Source organism: Carcharhinus amblyrhynchos, chromosome 11 (assembly GCF_965287045.1).
Source record: "Carcharhinus amblyrhynchos chromosome 11, sCarAmb.v2.hapA, whole genome shotgun sequence".
In the NCBI taxonomy this organism is placed as follows: domain Eukaryota; kingdom Metazoa; phylum Chordata; class Chondrichthyes; order Carcharhiniformes; family Carcharhinidae; genus Carcharhinus; species Carcharhinus amblyrhynchos.
The window spans coordinates 23,723,756-23,741,907 of NC_137334.1; the positions used below are offsets into that span (position 1 = coordinate 23,723,756).

The 18,152-nt window shown below is 44.6% G+C and overlaps 1 protein-coding gene across 1 annotated transcript in view; it reads right to left on the minus strand.

The window, feature by feature from the left end:
• Nucleotides 1-18,152, minus strand: part of LOC145349683 (thioredoxin domain-containing protein 6-like) — a 71,189-nt gene that overhangs the window by 6,421 nt on the left and 46,616 nt on the right. The window contains exons 11-16 of the mRNA XM_080198211.1: nt 16,376-16,520; nt 13,264-13,371; nt 12,377-12,528; nt 11,172-11,316; nt 5,599-5,837; nt 3,105-3,161 (exon numbers count right to left, since the gene is read on the minus strand). Coding sequence (XP_080054337.1) covers nt 3,105-3,161; nt 5,599-5,837; nt 11,172-11,316; nt 12,377-12,528; nt 13,264-13,371; nt 16,376-16,520 — 846 coding nt within the window. The remainder of the gene's footprint in view (nt 1-3,104; nt 3,162-5,598; nt 5,838-11,171; nt 11,317-12,376; nt 12,529-13,263; nt 13,372-16,375; nt 16,521-18,152) is intronic.

Below are 18,152 nucleotides of genomic sequence, written 5' to 3' on the forward strand. Positions count from 1 at the left end.
TGTCAGACTTCTTTAGACCATCCCATCCCCCATCCCAATATCCACCACCACCCCCTCCCCCCTCCCCCGATACCCCTGGAGCCCCAGTGGTTGAGAAAAGATGACAGTTGAAGTCACAATCAAGGAACTTGGCTGTGTTCATAGAATCATACTGTACAGAAGAGGCCCTTTGGCCTATCGAGTCCACACCGGCACAGGCCCATAGTCCTAAATGTTATGGGTGCCAAGTACTCATCCAGTCACTTTTTAAAGGATGTGAGGCATCCGGCGTCCACCACCCTCCCAGGCAGCGCATTCCAGACCCTCACCATCGTTTGGGTAAAAATGTTTTCCCTCAAATCCCCCCTAACTTCCCTCCCCTTACATTGAATCTATGTCCCCTTGTGACTGAGCTTCAACTAAGGGGAACAGCTGTTCCTAATCCACTCTGTCCATGTCTCTCATAATCTTGAACACTTCAATCAGGTCGCCCCTCAATCTTCTCTGCTCCAGAGAAAACAACCCAAGCCTATCCAACCTCTCTTCATAACTTAAATGCAGCATCCTGGTGAATCTCCTCTGCACCCCCTCCAGTGCAATCACATCCTTCCTATAATGTGGTATCCAGAACTGCACACAGTACTCCAGCTGTGGTGTCATGAAAGTTCTATACAACTCCATCATGACCTCTCTGCTTTTGTAATCTATATCCCAATTGATAAAGACAGGTGTCCCATAAATGTCATTTTACACACAATCCTCCACATTGGAATTGAATATGAGTCAGATTTAGTCACTGCGTTGACCTATCAGGGAGATAGTCAATATCTTTTCCCAAATGTAGGTGAGTCTAAAACTAGAGGGCATAGGTTTAAGGTGAGAGGAGGGAGATACAGAAAGATCCAGAAGGGCAATTTTTTCACATGGAGGGTGTTGAGTGTCTGGAACGAGCTGCTAGAGGCAGATACAATTTTGTCTTTCTAAAGGCATTTAGATAGTTACATGGGTACGATGGATATAGAGGAATATGGGCCAAATGCGGGAAATTGAGATGAGCTTAGGGGTTTTAAAAAAAAAGGGCAGCATGGACAAGTTTGCCAAAGGGCCTGTTTCCATGCTGTAAACCTCTATGATGCGATGGTCACATTAAGAAAATGTACATATCCCAGAAAAGATTTTTTGATAAAGATCAATTTATGATCAATTTTTAGATGAAATTCATTTAATTTTATTTCACATTAACAAATTAAAATAATTTAAAATGGAAAACTGACTCTGATTTTCCAGTTCATTTACACATGAGGGAAATCATTATTTTAATATCCAAACGGTTAAATTCCAGATCGCGGCCATTTCATTGGCTCTGTTTTTATGGTTTTCACTTTGGTTCACGTTGAAAGGGACAGAGTGCCAAAGAGGACACTCTCATATCCGTAACCCCAATCTGGAGCTATCGAGACGGGGTGAAAGGGGTGAGGGGGTGAAGGAGGGGGAGAGGGGGTGAAGGACGGGGAGGGGGTGTGTGGGAGGGGTAGGGGGTTGAAGTGGGGGGATGTGTGGGAGGGGGAGAAGTGGTGAAGGAGGGGGAGGTGGTGAAGGAGGGGAAGGGGGTGAAGGAGGGGAAGGGGGTGAAGGAGGGGAAGGGGGTGAAGGAGGGGAAGGGGGTGAAGGAGGGGAAGGGGGTGAAGGAGGGGGAGGGGGTGAAGGAGGGGGAGGGGGTGAAGGAGGGGGAGGGGGTGAAGGAGGGGGAGGGGGTGAAGGAGGGGGAGGGGGTGAAGGAGGGGGAGGGGGGTGAAGGAGGGGGAGGGGGTGTGTGGGAGGGGTAGGGGGTTGAAGTGGGGGGATGTGTGGGAGGGGGAGAAGTGGTGAAGGAGGGGGAGGTGGTGAAGGACAGGGAGGGGGTGAAGGAGGGGAAGGGGGTGAAGGAGGGGAAGGGGGTGAAGGAGGGGGAGGGGGGTGAAGGAGGGGGAGGGGGGTGAAGGAGGGGGAGAGGGGTGAAGGAGGGGGGTGAAGAGCGGGGTGAAGGAAGGGGAGAAGGTAAAGGATGGGGAGTGAGGTGAAGGAAGGGGACGGGTGGTGAAGGAGGGATTAGGAAACTCAGCTGGAGAGATACAGGCCAGTTTTCAGTCTGAACTTGACACTCTGATAAATTCCTCCCATTGGTTAAGACTTCCTACCTGAATTATTCAGACATACCTTCAGGGTCATCCCTGGATTCTGGACACGTCACTTTCTCCAAGTCTGGTTCAATACCTATGGGTAAAGCAACAATTAAGATGGTGGTGAAGGAGGGGGAGGGTGTAACGGGGGGAGAGGGGGGTGAAGGAGGGGAGAGGATTGGTGGGTTGTCATGGAAACAGCACGATTGGCCCAAAATCCCACAGGAGTCTGGAAACGGAAAGGGGAGAGCCCCCGAAACCTCCATGATGGAGTGGTCACCATAATGCTTGCTGGGGGAGGGGGGTGGAATCCTATGTGTCCGTTTTGGAGGGGGGCACAGGGAGTATTTATCTCCAACGATTGGTGCACCCTTTAAAGATGGTGCCCTGGTCACAGTGGAGTCAGCCTCGTGGGCTGTATCAGGCCCCACCCTGCCAGAGTGATGGTGGAACCATGCTCCCAGACTCTCCATGAGCCGATTACCAGGAGATCGAACAAAGAACAAAGAAAATTACAGCACAGGAACAGGCTCTTCGGCCCTCCAAGCCAACCATGCTGCCCGACTGAACTAAAACCTCCTACCCCTCCGGGGATCATACCCCTCCATTCTCATCCTATTCATGTGTTTGTCCAGACACCCCTTAAAAGTCACTATTGTACCTGCTTCCACTACCTCCCCCGGCAGTGAGATCCAGACACCCACCACCCTCTGTGTAAAAAACATGTCTCATACATCTCCTTTAAATGTTGCCCCTCACACCTTAACCCTGCGCCCCCTAGTAATTGACTCTTCCACCTGGGAAAAAGCTTCTGACTATCTAGAATTCAGAGATTCTGCTGGGGTGAGAGATTCTGAGATCTGGAGAGAAAACTCAGCTGGAGAGATACAGGTCGGTTTTCAGTCTGAACTTGACGCTGACAAATTCCTCCCGTTGGTTAAGACTTCCTGAATTATTCAGACATACCTTCAGGGTCATCCCTGGATTCTGGACACATCACTTTCTCCAAGTCTGGTTCAATACCTACGGGTAAAGCAACAATTAAAATCTTAGAATGGTGACAGCACTGCAGGAGGCCATTTGACATACTGTGTCCATGTTGTCCCATTGGCTTGTGAGGGGAAAACCTATCTGGTTGAATCACCCCGCCAGGGTTCCCCAGGGTTCCCTTGGCAGGATGGCTGAGTCACCCCAAACGCTGTAGATAATAGCGGGACTGAAAGATCCCAACAATGGCCAATGGCGAGTCTCCTCCATTGCTGATAAGGATTCTGTGTTAAATAGTTTTAGGTTCAATTCAGTTCCTTACAGGGGTGAACAACGAACAAAGAAGAGTATAGCACAGGAACAGGCCCTTCAGCCCTCCAAGCCTGCTATCTAGACCAACTGCCTGTATCCCTCTATACCCCGCCCATTCATGTGCCTATCCAGATAAGCCTTAAATGTTGCTAATGTAACTGCCTCAACCACCTCACTTGGCAGTGCATTCCAGGCTCCCACCACCCTCTGTGTAAAAAACTTCCCCCCGCACGTCTCCACTGAACCTTATCTTGAACTTGTGCCCCCCTCGTAATTGTCATTTCTGCCCTAGGGAAAAGCTTCCAACTGTTCACCCTATCCATACCCGCCATTGAATCATAGAAAGCCTACAATGCAGAAAGAGGCCACTGGGCCCATCGAGTCTGCACCGCCCACAATCCCAGCCAGGCCCTACCCCCATATCTCTACACATTTATCTGCTAATCCCTCTAACCTACGCATCTCAGGACACTAAGGGGCAATTTTAACATGGCCAATCAATCTAACCCACACATCTTTGGATAATTTTATGAACTCTTATCAGGTCGCCCCTCAGCCTCCATCTTTCCAGGGAGAACAATCCCAGTTTATTCAATCTCTCCTCATAGCTAAAACTCAGGCAATATCTTGGTAAACCTGTTCGGTACTCCCTCCAAAGCCTCCACATCCTTCTGGTAGCATGGTGACCAGAATTGGACACAGTATTCCAAATGCGGCCTAACCAACGTTTTGTATAACTATAACATAATTTGCCAATTTTTATACTCGATGCCCTGCCGATGAAGGCAAGCATGCCGTATGCTTTCTTCACCACTTTTCCCACTTGTGCTGCCACTTTTAAGGATCTGTGGATCTGTACTCCTAGATCTCTCTGTGTGTCTATGCTTCTGATGGTTCTGCCATTTATTTTATAGCTCCCACCTGAAATGGATCTACCAAAATTGATAGTGGCTCTCAACACAAAACTGTCTCTAACTTCCCAAATTTAGAATCGAATATTAACCTTCCGTAAGGAACAATATGATAAAGGTCTTATGAGATGGATAAATGCCGCATTGGGGTGCTGAGGTTGCTGAGTTGGGCTAGAAGGAGCTTGGCTCTGTGTCTAAGCATCTGGTCACAGGGTGTTTAATACGTGATTTGATGCTCCAGTTATAAAAAACACCAAGCATGCTGATACACATACAGTCCACAATAAATGTTAACTGCTTTCAAAATGCACCTCTAACTGTGCAATCAGTTCCATCGCAGGGTCTCCAACACTGGAACATCCATCAAAATCAGAAGAGTTCCTTGCAAATGAAGGAGGAAGCAAATTGTAAATAAACAGCTCCCAAGTCTGGAAGTGTCAGAATAGCGGGATGCTGAGTTATCAGGTACTTTATGAAGGTCGTTTATTTATATCATTGATGGACAAAGACATAACCGGCAAAACAGCGCCAAAGTTAAAAATAGGCCGAGGAAAATGAGCAACTTGCTGATGTCAAGCTTGGGGTTTGAACATCTGAAATCTGCCACAGGAAATCCATAATGAACTATCACAGCTTTGGGATTCTGGGAAAGAATGGATTTATGCAATGGGTTTACATTTAAGTGTGATTGAACAGGAATGTACGGTGGCACAGTGGTTACACTGCTGCTTTACAGCGCCAGGGGTCTGTCTGTGTGGAGTTTGTACATTCTCCCCATGTCTGCGCAGGTTTCCTCTGGGTGCTTCGGTTTCCTCTCACAGTCCAAAGATGTGTATGTTAGGTGGATTGGCCAAGCTAAATTGGCCCTTAGTGTCCACAGATGTGTATGTTAGATGGATTAGCAGAATCAATATGTGGCGTAATGGGGAATGGTGCCTGGGTGGGATTGTTGTTGGTGCAGACTCAATGGGCTGAATGGCCACTTCTGTGCTGTAGGGATTCAATGGACATGTTGAGCTGTGAATTAAACTGAGAGCACAGAGGGTCACTGACAATAATTCCAAACACAGGGAACAAGAAAGTTTGTGATGAAAAGATTGGAGGTTTGAAGTGAGTACTGGACCATCCAACAGCTAACCAGCTTTCCCTCTGAAATGTGATTCAGATAACAACATGTTATGGTATCCTGAATTCAGAGGCACAGGGTCAACCAGATCCCCAGAACACTGATCCGCATCCCATTCCATTACCTTGGACAATCCCATCTGCTCCAATGTTTATGTCCCCAAACACAAACTGGATCTTTTCCATCGCTTGGGTCTGATCAGAGGAACCATGCAGTGCATTCTTCAAGATGTCCTTTGCAAATTTGGCCCTCAGAGAGTCCGGTGCTGTTTGTTTGGCTTCATCAGGATCTGTGGGACCCATTAGATTTCTCCATTCTTCCACCGCGTTCTCTTTACTCAGAATCATCATTAATGTGGGACCTCTACAGGAGAGAGGGAAACGTGGTGATTATTACTGCAGTAGTTATAATAATGGAGTGGTTACATCAGTTTCATGGCTGCATTGGAACAGTGGTTATGGATCTATCAGCGCAGTAGTTATACTAATGCAGTAGTTATACAAGTGCACTGGTTGTATTAGTTTAGTGCTTAGGGATATATTAGTGTAGTAGTTATACTAGTGCACTGGTTATAATAGTGTAGTAGCTATACTAGTGCACTGGTTTTATTAGTTTAGTGGTTAGGGACATAATAGTGCACTAGCACTATACTAGCGCACTGGTTATATTAGTGTAGCAGTTATATTAGTGTAGTAGTTATACAAGTGCAGGAGTTATACTAGTGTACTGGTTATATTAGTTTAGTGGTTGGGGATATATTAGTGTAGTAGTTAGACTGGTGAACTGGTGATATTGGATTAGTGGTTAGGGATATATTAGTGTCGTGGTTATACTAGTGCACTGGTTATATTAGCTTAGTGGTTAGGGATATATTAGTGTAGTAGTTATATTAGCATGGTGGTTATGTTAGTTTAGTGGTTAAGGATATATTAGTGTAGTAGTTCTACTAGTGCAGTAGTTATAATAGTGCACTGATTATATTAGTTTAGTGGATAGGGAAATATTAGTGTAGTAGCTATACTGGTGAACTGGTGATATTAGTTTAGTGGTTAGAGATACATTAGTGTAGTAGTTATACTAGTGCAGTAGTTGTACAAGTGCACTGGTTATACAAATTTAGTGGTTAGGGATATACTAGTGTAGTAATTCTACTGGTGAACTGTGATATTAGTTTTTGTGGTTAGGGATATATTAGTGTAGTGGTTATACTAGTGCACTGGTTATATTAGTTTAGTGGTTAGGGATATATTAGTGTAGTAGTTATACTAGCATGGTGGTTATGATAGTTTAGTGGTTAAGGATCTATTAGAGTAGTTGTTATACTAGCACACTGGGTATATCAGTTTAGTGGTTAGGGATATGTTAGTATAATAGTTATACTAGCGCATTGGGTATTTTAGTTTAGTGCTTAGGCATTTATTGGTTTAGTAGTTATAATAATGCATTGTTTAGTGGTTAGGGTTATATTAGTGTAGTAATTGTACTAGTTCATTGGTTATATAATTCTAGTGGTTAGGGATATATTAGTGCAGTAGTTGTACTGGTGAACTGGTGATATTAGTTTAGTGGTTAGGGATAAATTAGTTTAGTAGTTATACTAATGCACTGGTTATATTTGTTTAGTGGTTCGTGATACATTACTGCAGTAGTTAGACTGGTGATATTAGTTTAGTGGTTAGGGATATATTAGTGTAGTAATTATACTAGTGCACTGGTTAGGGATATATTAGTGTAGTAGTTGTACTGGTGATACAAGTTTAGTGGTTAGGGATACATTAATGTAGTTGTTATACTGATGATATTAGTTTAGTGGTTAGAGATATATTAGTGTAGTAGTTATATTATTGCACTGGATATATTAGTTTAGTGCTAAGGGATATACTAGTGTAGTAGTTATACTAGTGCCCTGGTTATATTAGTTTAGTGGTTAGGGATACATTAGTGCAGTAGTTATAGTGCTGATATTAGTTTAGTGGTTAGGGATATATTTGTGTTGTAGTTGTACTATTGCACTGGTTATCTTAGTTTAGTGGTTAGAGATATATCATTGTAGTAGTTATAATAGTGCACTTGTTAGAAACATAGAAAAACTGCAGCATAATACAGGCCCTTCAGCCCATCAAGTTGTGCCAAGCATGTCCTTACCTTAGAGATTACTAGGCTTACCTAGAACCCTCTATCTTCCTAAGTTCCATGTACTTATCTAAAAGTGTCTCAAAAGACCTTATCGAATCCCCCTCCACCACCATTGCTGGCAGCCCATTCCATGCACCCACCACTCTCTGAGTGAAAAGCTTACCCCTGACATCTCCTCTGTACCTACTCCCCAGCACCTTAACTCTGTGTCCTCTTGTGGCAACCATTTCAGCCCTGGGAAAAAGCCTCTGACTCTCCACTCAATCAATACCTCTCAACATCTTATACACCTCTATCAGGTCACCCCTCATCCTTCGTCTCTCCAAGGAAAAAAGGTCGAGCTCCCTCAACCTATCCTCATAAGGCATGCCACCCAATCCAGGCAACATCCTTGTAAATCTCCACTGCAACCTTTCTATGCCTTCCACATCCTTCCTGTAATGAGGCGACCAGAACTGAGCAGTCCTCCAAGTTGGGTCTGACCAGGGTCCTATATAACTGCAACATTATCTCTCAACTCCTAAACTCGATTCCTCAATTGATGAAGGCCAGTACACCATACGTCTTCTTAACCACAGCTTCAACCTGCGCAGCTGCTTTGGGTGTCCTATGAACTCGGACACAAGATCCTTCTGATCTTCCACACTGCCAAGAGTCCTACCATTAATATGATATTTTGCCATCCTATTTGACCTGCCAAAATGAACCACTTCACACTTATCTGGGTTGAACTCCATCTGCCACTTCTCCGCCCAGTCTTGCATCCTATCAATGTCTCGCTGCAACTTCTGACATCCCTCCACACTATACATAACACCTCCAACCTTTGAGTCATCAGCAAACTTACCAACCCATCCCTCCACTTCCTCATCCAGGTCATTTATAAAAATCACAAAGACTAAGGACCCAGAACAGATCCCTGGGGCACTCCACTGGTGACCGACCTCCATGCAGAATATGACCCATCTATAATCACTGTGGGCAAGCTAATTCTGGATCTACAAAGCAATGTCCCCTTCGATCCCATGCCCCCTCACTTTCTCAATAAGCCTTGTATGGGGCACCTTATCAAATGCCTTGCTGAAGTCTATATAGACTACATCTACTACTCTTCCATCATCAATGTGTTTAGTCACATCTTCAAAAATTCAATTAGCCTCATAAGGCATGATCTGCCTTTGACAAAGCCATGCTGACTACTCTTAATCATATTATACCTCTCCAAATGTTCATAAATCCTGCCTCTCAGGATCTTCTCCTTCAACTTACTGACCACTGAGGTTAGACTCACTGGTCTATAATTTTCAGGGCTATCTACTCCCTTTCTTGAATAAAGGAACAATATCTGCAATCCTCCACTCCTCCGGAACCTCTCCCATCTCCATTGCTGATACAAAGATCATCGCCAGAGGCTCAGAAATCTCCTCCCTCGCCTCCCACAGTAGCCTGGGATACATCCCATCCGGTCCCGGCGACTTATCTAACTTGATGTTTTTCAAAAGCTCCAACACATTCTCTTTCTTAATATCTACATGCTCAAACTTTTCAGTCCGCTGCAAGTCTGCACTACAGCCACCAAGATCCTTTTCTATAGTGAATACTGAAGTAAAAGTTATATTAGTTTACTGGTTATAGATATATTAGTGTAGTAGTTATACTAGTGCACTGGTTATGTTATTTTAGTGGTTAGGGATATATTAGTGTAATAGTTAAACTAGCAGACTGGTTATATTAATTTAGTGGCTAAGGACAAATCAGTATAGTAGTTATACTAGTGCACTGGTTACATTAGTTTAGTGGTTAGGGATATTTTAGTGTAGTAGTTATACTAGCAACCTGGTTATATTAGTTTAGTGGCTAGGGATATATTAGTGTAGTAGTTCTATTAGTGCACTGGTTATATTAGTTGAGCGGTTAGTGTTATATTTGTGTAATAGTTATACTGGTGAACTGGTGATATTAGTTTAGGGGTTAGGTATATATTAGTGTAGTGTTATACTAGCATACTGGTTGTATTACTTTAGTGGCTAGGGATATATTAGTGTAATAGTCATACTAGCACACTGGTTATATTAGTTAAGTGGTTAGGGATATATATTAGTGTAGTAGATAAAGTAGCACTCTGGTTATATTAGTTTAGCAGTTAAGGATATATATTAGTGTAGTAGTTATGATATTGGACAGTGATTTCAATTCCTATCATGTCAGGACATGAAATGCAGTTAATTAAATCAGATAATCAATTGGTTGGTACCAGATACAATTCCAGGAATGCTGTAAATTGTTGCAAGCTGGTTTGTTAATATTCTTTATTATGTTATTGGTTGCTAATATTTTCATTAAAAATAGCTATGCCTGCTTCACCCAGAGCTCAAGAACCAAATTTTTAAGAAGTAGTTCAGAATGTACTGCAGTCCAGAGGCAGTCACAGCACCGTTAAGCTCATCCCTCCAGTATCCCAACCAATGGCACTTTCAACATCCAATCATTCTTTTGTCTCCAATAGTGCTGGCTGGCAGATTATTCAAAATGCTTTGCATTAAAGTCATAATTTTCCAATAGCTTACTAAAGCATATTGCCCCTCTCCCCAAATACATGATTATAAACAGGGAGCAGGATAGGACTTGAAATTGGATCAGGCACCAACTCAGCCACAAGGGCTCACCAGCCTCTTTCTCGACTGTTATTTATGTAATTTTATAGTCTCAGAGAACATTGTTTATTTGATTGAAGAGAAAACCAACAGAAACAAGCAGAAAATAATGTTCAATCGAACCATAGTTTAATTTTCCCCAACCTCTTCACCATAACCACTTTTAGATTCTAACCACACCGATAGGCTGGCTCCATCTTAGTTTCCTGTTGACTGCAAGGAGAAGCCAAAAACTGAGACAATTTGCTCAATTCCATGTATAATTCTATATTTGCAATGTGGGATTCTATTATTGGGTTGGCTATTGGAGTCTGGGTAACAGAATTGGCTGGAGTGGCCAGTGTGTTTACCTGAGGCACTGAGTGGTTAGGGTACTCATTCAATCATAGACCACAAGAGGAGACCATCATACCATATCTGTGTCACTGCTTTGAACAAGCTTTCCAATTTGTCTTGCATTTCCATTCTATCCCTTAGTATTTATCCAATTTCTCTTTGCAAGTTATGTCTGAATCTGCTTCCACTGCCCTTTCCAACAGGGCATTCCAGATCACAACAACTCGTGGCATCAAGAAAATTCTCCTCACCTCACCACCTGGTCTTTTTGGCCAATTTTCCTTCAATCTTGTGTCCCTCTGGTTACCAAACTTCCTGTTACTGGAAAAGGTGGCCGTAATTCTCTTGATGTTAGATGCCCAGCCATCGCTGCCAGCAGGAACGAAGAATCTGGCACTCAGCCAAATTTCCATTCACTGCAACGGAACTGGATAATCCCATCGCAGGTGTGGTCGGAGAATCCCGGCCAGATCTCCTTGTTTACTCTAACAAGCAACTCACAATTTTGAACACCTCTATTAACTCTCGATAGAATCAGAAATGTTGACCTGCACAAAACATTAACACTTACTCAGACATATAGTCAACCAATTGGTCGAAGAATGGTTTGCCCTTGTGTTCCTTGTAGAACTCTTCTGCCATCTCCCTGCTCAATGTTTTCTCATCCATCTGTGATATAACAAAGCCTGCTTCTTCAATCTTCTTCACAATCTCATCTGCCAAGAACCAAAGCGAGTGCACACAAAATATTCAGCAGTTCAGTAAATGCTGCTTGTACATTAACCTAAAAAATTACAAGGAAGAGAAATGCCACAGTGAATGTTTTTGTGGCGCAGGAAACCCAGGGTGTCAAAAATAAGGGAATAATAACATTGACTTTTGGCCCTTTTGAGTAGTAGTGTCTCTGTGTGCTATTTTTAAAGCTTCTTTAATAAAATAAAAATACTTTAAAGCAGGGACAGGCCAATTGCTCAATGTGATGTTTTCACCTGTTACTGGATAATTGAGTAAAAATAGAGGGAAGTAGGTTTGTGAATGCACCCAACTAAAAATCCTCAGCCTTTTTTACAAACTTCTCCATCCAACCCTTGCAATCTCCTCCAGGTCGAGACCCCTGCCCTTCCTCATTTACCTCCCTCTGTTTACCATGATGAGACAAGCTTCATCCATTTGGGTTCCATACAATCACTGCAGTGCTACAAGGTGGCACAGTGCTTAGCACCGATGCCTCACAGAACCAGGGATCCGGGTTTGATTCCCGGCTTGGGTCACTGTCTGTGTGGAGTTTGCATGTTCTCCCCGTGTCTGTGTGGGTTTCCTCCAGGTGCTCTGGTTTCCTCCCACAGTCCGAAAGATGTGCTGGTTAGGTGCATTGGCCATGCTAAATTCTCCCTCACTGTATCTGAACAGGCACTGGAGTGTGACAACTAGAGGATTTTCACAGTAACTTCATTGCAGTGTTAATGTAAGCCTACTTGTGACACTAATCAATAGACTTTAAAACTTTAACTTTAAAAAGCAATGTCCCTGGATTTTCTCAACCTGTCGCATCTCTTCCTCAACCTTCAAAACCCTCCTTAAAATTTACCCGCCTTTTTTCCATTCTTTTTCTACTCAGATATTCTGCCTTTGTGAAATGTTTTCAGATGTTTATTGCGCTGAAGGAGCTTTGCAAATATAGTTCGCTGTTCTCCGATTTCAATACTAATGACCCCATCATATCCGCAGTCCCTGTGCTGTTTTACATCAGCGATGTCCACATTTGCCCCAGTTTACCTCGGTGTTCCTTGAGAGCATCTGGTTTGATAGTAGCCAATGTGTGCTCCATTGAGAAGAAGAACTTCAACTCCTTCTCTGCTTCCTGAGGTGTTCCACTGCCATGCAATTGGTTAATAGGAACAGCTTCCATTGCAAACTGAGCTCGAAGACTGCAGGCAGAATGAAACAAGTGCAAGAGTCAGGATGGCATATTGCAGCTTTATAAAACCTTAGTTACTCCAAACCACATACAACGTCCCACTGAACCATAGCATGGCAGCTACAACTCTCACCAATTTTTACAAATGCTCCATAGAAAGCATTCTTTCTGGTTGTATCACAGCTTGGTATGGCTCCTGCTCTGCCCAAGACCACAAGGAACTACAAAGTGCTGTGAACAAAGCTCAGTCCATCACACAAACCAGCCTTCCATCTGTTGACTCTGTCTACACGTCCCGCTGCCTTGGCAAAGCAGCCAGCAAAATCAAAGGCCCACGTACCCCGGACATTCTCTCTTCCACATTCTTCCGTCAGGAAAAAGATACAAAAGCCTGAAGGCATGTACGAACCAACTCAAAAACAGCTGCCGTCAGACTTTTGAATGGACCTATCTTATATTGTGATCTTTCTCTACACCATAGCTATGACTGTAACACTTCATTCTGTACTCTTACTTTCCTTCTCTATGAACAGTATGCTTTGTCTGTTAGCATGCAAGAAACAATGCTTTTCACTGTATCCCGATACATGTGACAATAATAAATCAAATCAAATTAAACGATATGGGAATTGTTAATTCTCATCAGAACAGTACAATATTGCCTAGACAGCATTAAACATTCTTACCTAACTTTAAAAATAAAACGTCTCCCAGGAAAATCACACAGTTAGTTTAAGGAACAAACCTTTCCGGGGCTTCCTCTTTGGCCTGATTCACATTCTTTGGTCCCAGCAGCTTTCTCCAGCGTTCAACAGCGTCTGTGCTTGTGAGAGCCAAGGCCAACACCGGCCCACTATGACAAAATACAGGTTAACTAGCGTGTCGCAGTTAAAGGTTACTGAGCAATAAACCCAATAGATTTCTGTGAGATATTAATAACTGATCACTAAGTGATCAGTATTCTATCAGACTTACGTTCAACAAGGTGAAAGGCCACCAGCCATTTGTTCTGGGGTGTTTGCATCATAGCTTTCTGGAAACATTCTCTCTAATCAAAGTGCTGAAAGGATTGGGGGAGGTCAGATCAGCTGAGGGGAAATGCCACCCTCACAGTCTCAAATCCCCAAGCAGGGTCATTTCCCATGGGCTGATGTGGACTTCAGCAGGATCTCCCTGGTGCACAGTCCAGCTCAAAAGCTGCTCACCTCTGGGGTGTTTGGAGGGGAGAGGGATGGGGGAATGGGGTGAGTTGGTGGTGCTCGCTGACAAAGGGCTACAGCACAGGATTCAACATAATCATCTCCTTCTGCACTCACCCCCATAATTGTGGGCTCCGAATATAGCTAAATAATTCTCCCAATACAGACCAACAAATGTTTATGTTGCTCAAAAAACATTACTCAAGAAGACAATTTTACTGAATTAATCCACAGAGTGGGACCTTCGGGCCATTGGTGACTGGTGGATTTTCCAGTCTCGCTAACATGCCTCCCCCGCTGCAGGGTTCCTGACGGTGTGGGGTGAATTTAATGAGAAACCCTATTGAAAGTGACATTACCAAAAGATCTCGCCAACAGCCAATGGCAGGCTACCTCCTGCCACCAAGACATACACCACTGAGGGGGTGAGGGGGGAGCTGGAAATCCCGTCAATAATCTCAACGTTTCACTTTGGTTTGCTTAGTAAAGCAGCTCAAGGCATCCTGGGAGCAGGTGCAGTATAGAAACACCCTTATCAGAAACAATGTCATTCTGCTCCAGTGATATTTGGAATAGGTGCTGTTTGGCACATCTACATACACTCACCCACCCTCATATTCACACTCACACTCACATTCACACACACACACACACATGCACTCAAACACACATTCACACTCATATACATTCACACACACATTCACACTCATACACACATTCACACTCATACACATTCACACACACACACTCACACATTCATACACACACACATGCACTCACACACACACTCACACCCGCACACACTCTCACATTCACACACACACTCATATCCATACACACACTTACACACTCACACACACATGTACACACACACACATAAACACACACACACACTCACTCACACACACACCCTCACACTCACACACACACATACATTCACACACACACAATTCACATACACACAAAAACACTTTTTAACTTAGGGGAAGTGTCTGAACTTTAACCCATTGAAATTTCATGAACAGTACATCAGCCACTGATGGGGTCTTTGAACCTGGAGCTTTTGGCTCGTGGTAGGAACTGTCATAGAGGACCAGGAACCTCCTGGCCGAGGAATAGGTGAACAGTGCCCACACATTCAATATCTGCTCACCTTATTATGTAAAGGATATTATTAAACTAGAAACAGTGAAGAAAAGATTTCATACAATGCTAGCGGGACTTGATGGTTTAAGTTAAAAGGAGAGGTTGGATAGACTTCGGCTTTTTCCCTGGAGCGTAAAAGGCTGAGGGGTGATCTTATGAAGACCTATAAAATAATGAGGGGCATAGATCAGCTAAATAGTCAGTATGGGTCTAGAGGGACAATTTTTTCACACAGAAGGTGGTGAGTGTCTGGAACAAGCTGCCAGAGGTACTAGTAGAGGCGAGTACAATTTTGTCTTTTAATAAGTGTTTAGACGTTGCATGAGTACGATGGATATATAAAGATATGGGCCAATGCAAGCAATTGGGACTAGCTTAATGGTTAGAAAAAAAGGGCAGCATGGACAAGTTGGGCTGAAAGGCCTGTTTCCATGCTGTAAACCTCTATGACCTCTCATAATTGTCTGTAAGCTATATGTTATAGAGTGTTACAGTAAGCATTTTTCTATTTGACTGTATATGATTTAGTGGGTTTGAGCATGCGAGAGTGATGCCATTGGTAATGTGGACTTTTTTGGATCGAGTCATACCACAAGGGACCTATGTAACTCGCTGCTTCCAGTTCTGAGTCCATGGTCTGTATTTGGACATTTTTCTTAGATGACTGAAGGTCACAAGGTGTTCGACTCGCTTTTTGTGGCCACACTCTGACACACTGTAACCAGGGATACCCAGTCGTACCATAACCAGACAATGTTTCTGATGAAGACAGTGGATGGGGTACACAGTGAGTTATTACCACAACCTGCATCTGTGTAAACCCTTCAATGGGAGAATATTTCCCTCAATTTGCCAAAGGCAGACATCTGAAAGATGGGTTTTAATGAAGCTTTTCAAAGGTAACCAGGGACATTGGAAGATGAAGAAGAGATTTCAGGAGGCAGTTCTAGAGGGTAGGTCCAAAATGTTCAAATCTCCAGCAGCAGGGGTGGGTTTTAGGGTAACAGTAGATGGGTAAAGGGGTTAGGGTTGTTCATTGGATGGGCTGGGATATGGACAATATTTGGTAATGCTATGTAAATGGTGAAATGCTTAACAATGTTAAATTGATGAGGAGATGTCAGTGTTGGATTGGGGTGGGAATAATAAAGAATTCTCACAACAGGTTCATCAGGTGAGTCCTCACGCACCTGATGAACGAGCAGCGCTCCGAAAACTTGTGATTCCAAATAACCGTGTTGGACTTTAACCTGTGAGACTTCTTACAATGCTAAATTAGCATTTGTTATAGCTGGCCTTTTAACTACCAGTTAGAAAATAAATGTTTAATCCCTGAAATTGTTTCTTACAAGTGATTTGTGGTAAATAGTCTTCTGTCCATCAGCCAAAGCTCTGGTCACAGTGGCTACTGTATCAAATATGTAGACAGGAGATCATCAACGTACAACATCCCTGTGAGATTGCTTCAAGAATTATTACATCTACCAAGAGAGATTGGCTAGGGATTTGTACCTGGTCATGGTCTGAAGCAGAGCAGGAAAATATTCTTCCTCTGTGTGTTCGCTGTAGAATTCATAAAGCTGTTTCTCTGTCAGGACAATCTCTCTCTGCAGGGCTATCGTTAAACCAGCTTCGGTAATCTTCTGCAGAATATCATCTACATGTCAGGGATAAAGAATTAAGATCAGACAGATCCAGCCTGGGTGACTGGGGCTGAGAAACACACACAGGTTCACACTGTTAATCATATCAGGGTTTCAAACTGGAGTCTGTTGCTGTTCGGCCCAGCATCCCCTGATGATGATGCATGGTTTGTTTTGTTACTGACCTCCCTCGCTGTCTCTCGAAAGACAGAGGCTTGGGCATGAAATAACAGGGTTCTCGGTTGCCCAAGAGTCAGAACCCCCTCCCTTGGCATTGCTTCTGGGATCCAAAGGAGCACGAGGCAGAACATTTCCAGGACAAAATGCGCTTACACACACATTCACACACTTAGACACATTCACACACTTAGACACATTCACACACTTAGACACATTCACACACTTACACACTCGTGTCCCCCTTTGGAGTGTGGGAGGAAACATGAGCACCCAGGGGAAAACCACGCAGACACGAGGAGAACGTGCAAACTCTACACAGACAGTCACCCGAGGCTGTATCTGAACCCGGGTCCCTGGCACTGTGAGGCAGTAGTGCTAACCACTGATTATAGTCATGGAGCAAATGTGAGTACAATCATGCAGTAACCTTCAGTGTTTACACTGAGCAGTGATGGTATACTCAATTAGACTGTCTTGCAAGAAGAAACATTGTTTGGCTGGGATTCTCCGACCTCGCTCGCGGCTGGGATTCTCCGACCTCACTCACGGCTGGGATTCTCCGACCTCGCCCGTGTCTGGGATTCTCCGACCTCGCCCGCGGCTGGGATTCTCCGACCTCACCCGTGGCTGGGATTCTCCGACCTCGCTCGCGGCTGGGATTCTCCGACCTCGCTCGCAGCTGGGATTCTCCGACCTTGCCCGTGGCTAGGATTCTCCGACCTCGCCCGTGGCTAGGATTCTCCGACCTTGCCCGCGGCTGGGATTCTCCGACCTCGCCCGCGGCTGGGATTCTCCGACCTCGCTCACGGCTGGGATTCTCCAACCTCGCCCGTGGCTGGGATTCTCCGACCTCACCCGTGGCTGGGATTCTCCGACCTCACCCGTGGCTGGGATTGTCCGACCTCGCTCACGGCTGGGATTCTCCAACCTCGCCCGTGGCTGGGATTCTCCGACCTCACCCGTGGCTGGGATTCTCCAACCTCGCTCACGGCTGGGATTCTCCGACCTCGCTCACGGCTGGGATTCTCCGACCTCGCTCACGGCTGGGATTCTCCGACCTCGCTCACGGCTGGGATTCTCCGACCTCGCCCGCGGCTGGGATTCTCCGACCTCGCTCGCGGCTGGGATTCTCCGACCTCGCCCGTGTCTGGGATTCTCCGACCTCGCCCGTGTCTGGGATTCTCCGACCTCGCCCGCGGCTGGGATTCTCCGACCTCACTCGCGGCTGGGATTCTCCGACCTCGCCCTGCGATTGGGAATTTCCAGTCCCGCTGCAGTGCACGGTGATCTGGCTGAGCTGCAAATTCTCCATTCTCGCTGGCAGTGGTAGTGGGGTGTGCGAGACCAGAGAATTCCGGTCCATGATTTTAGCGGTTTGCATTTATTCTGTGTTAGTGAAGATCCACCACAATATCCCTTGCTAGATTTTTCAGTTCAGGTTCAATTCTGTAAAAGTCCTTTATTGC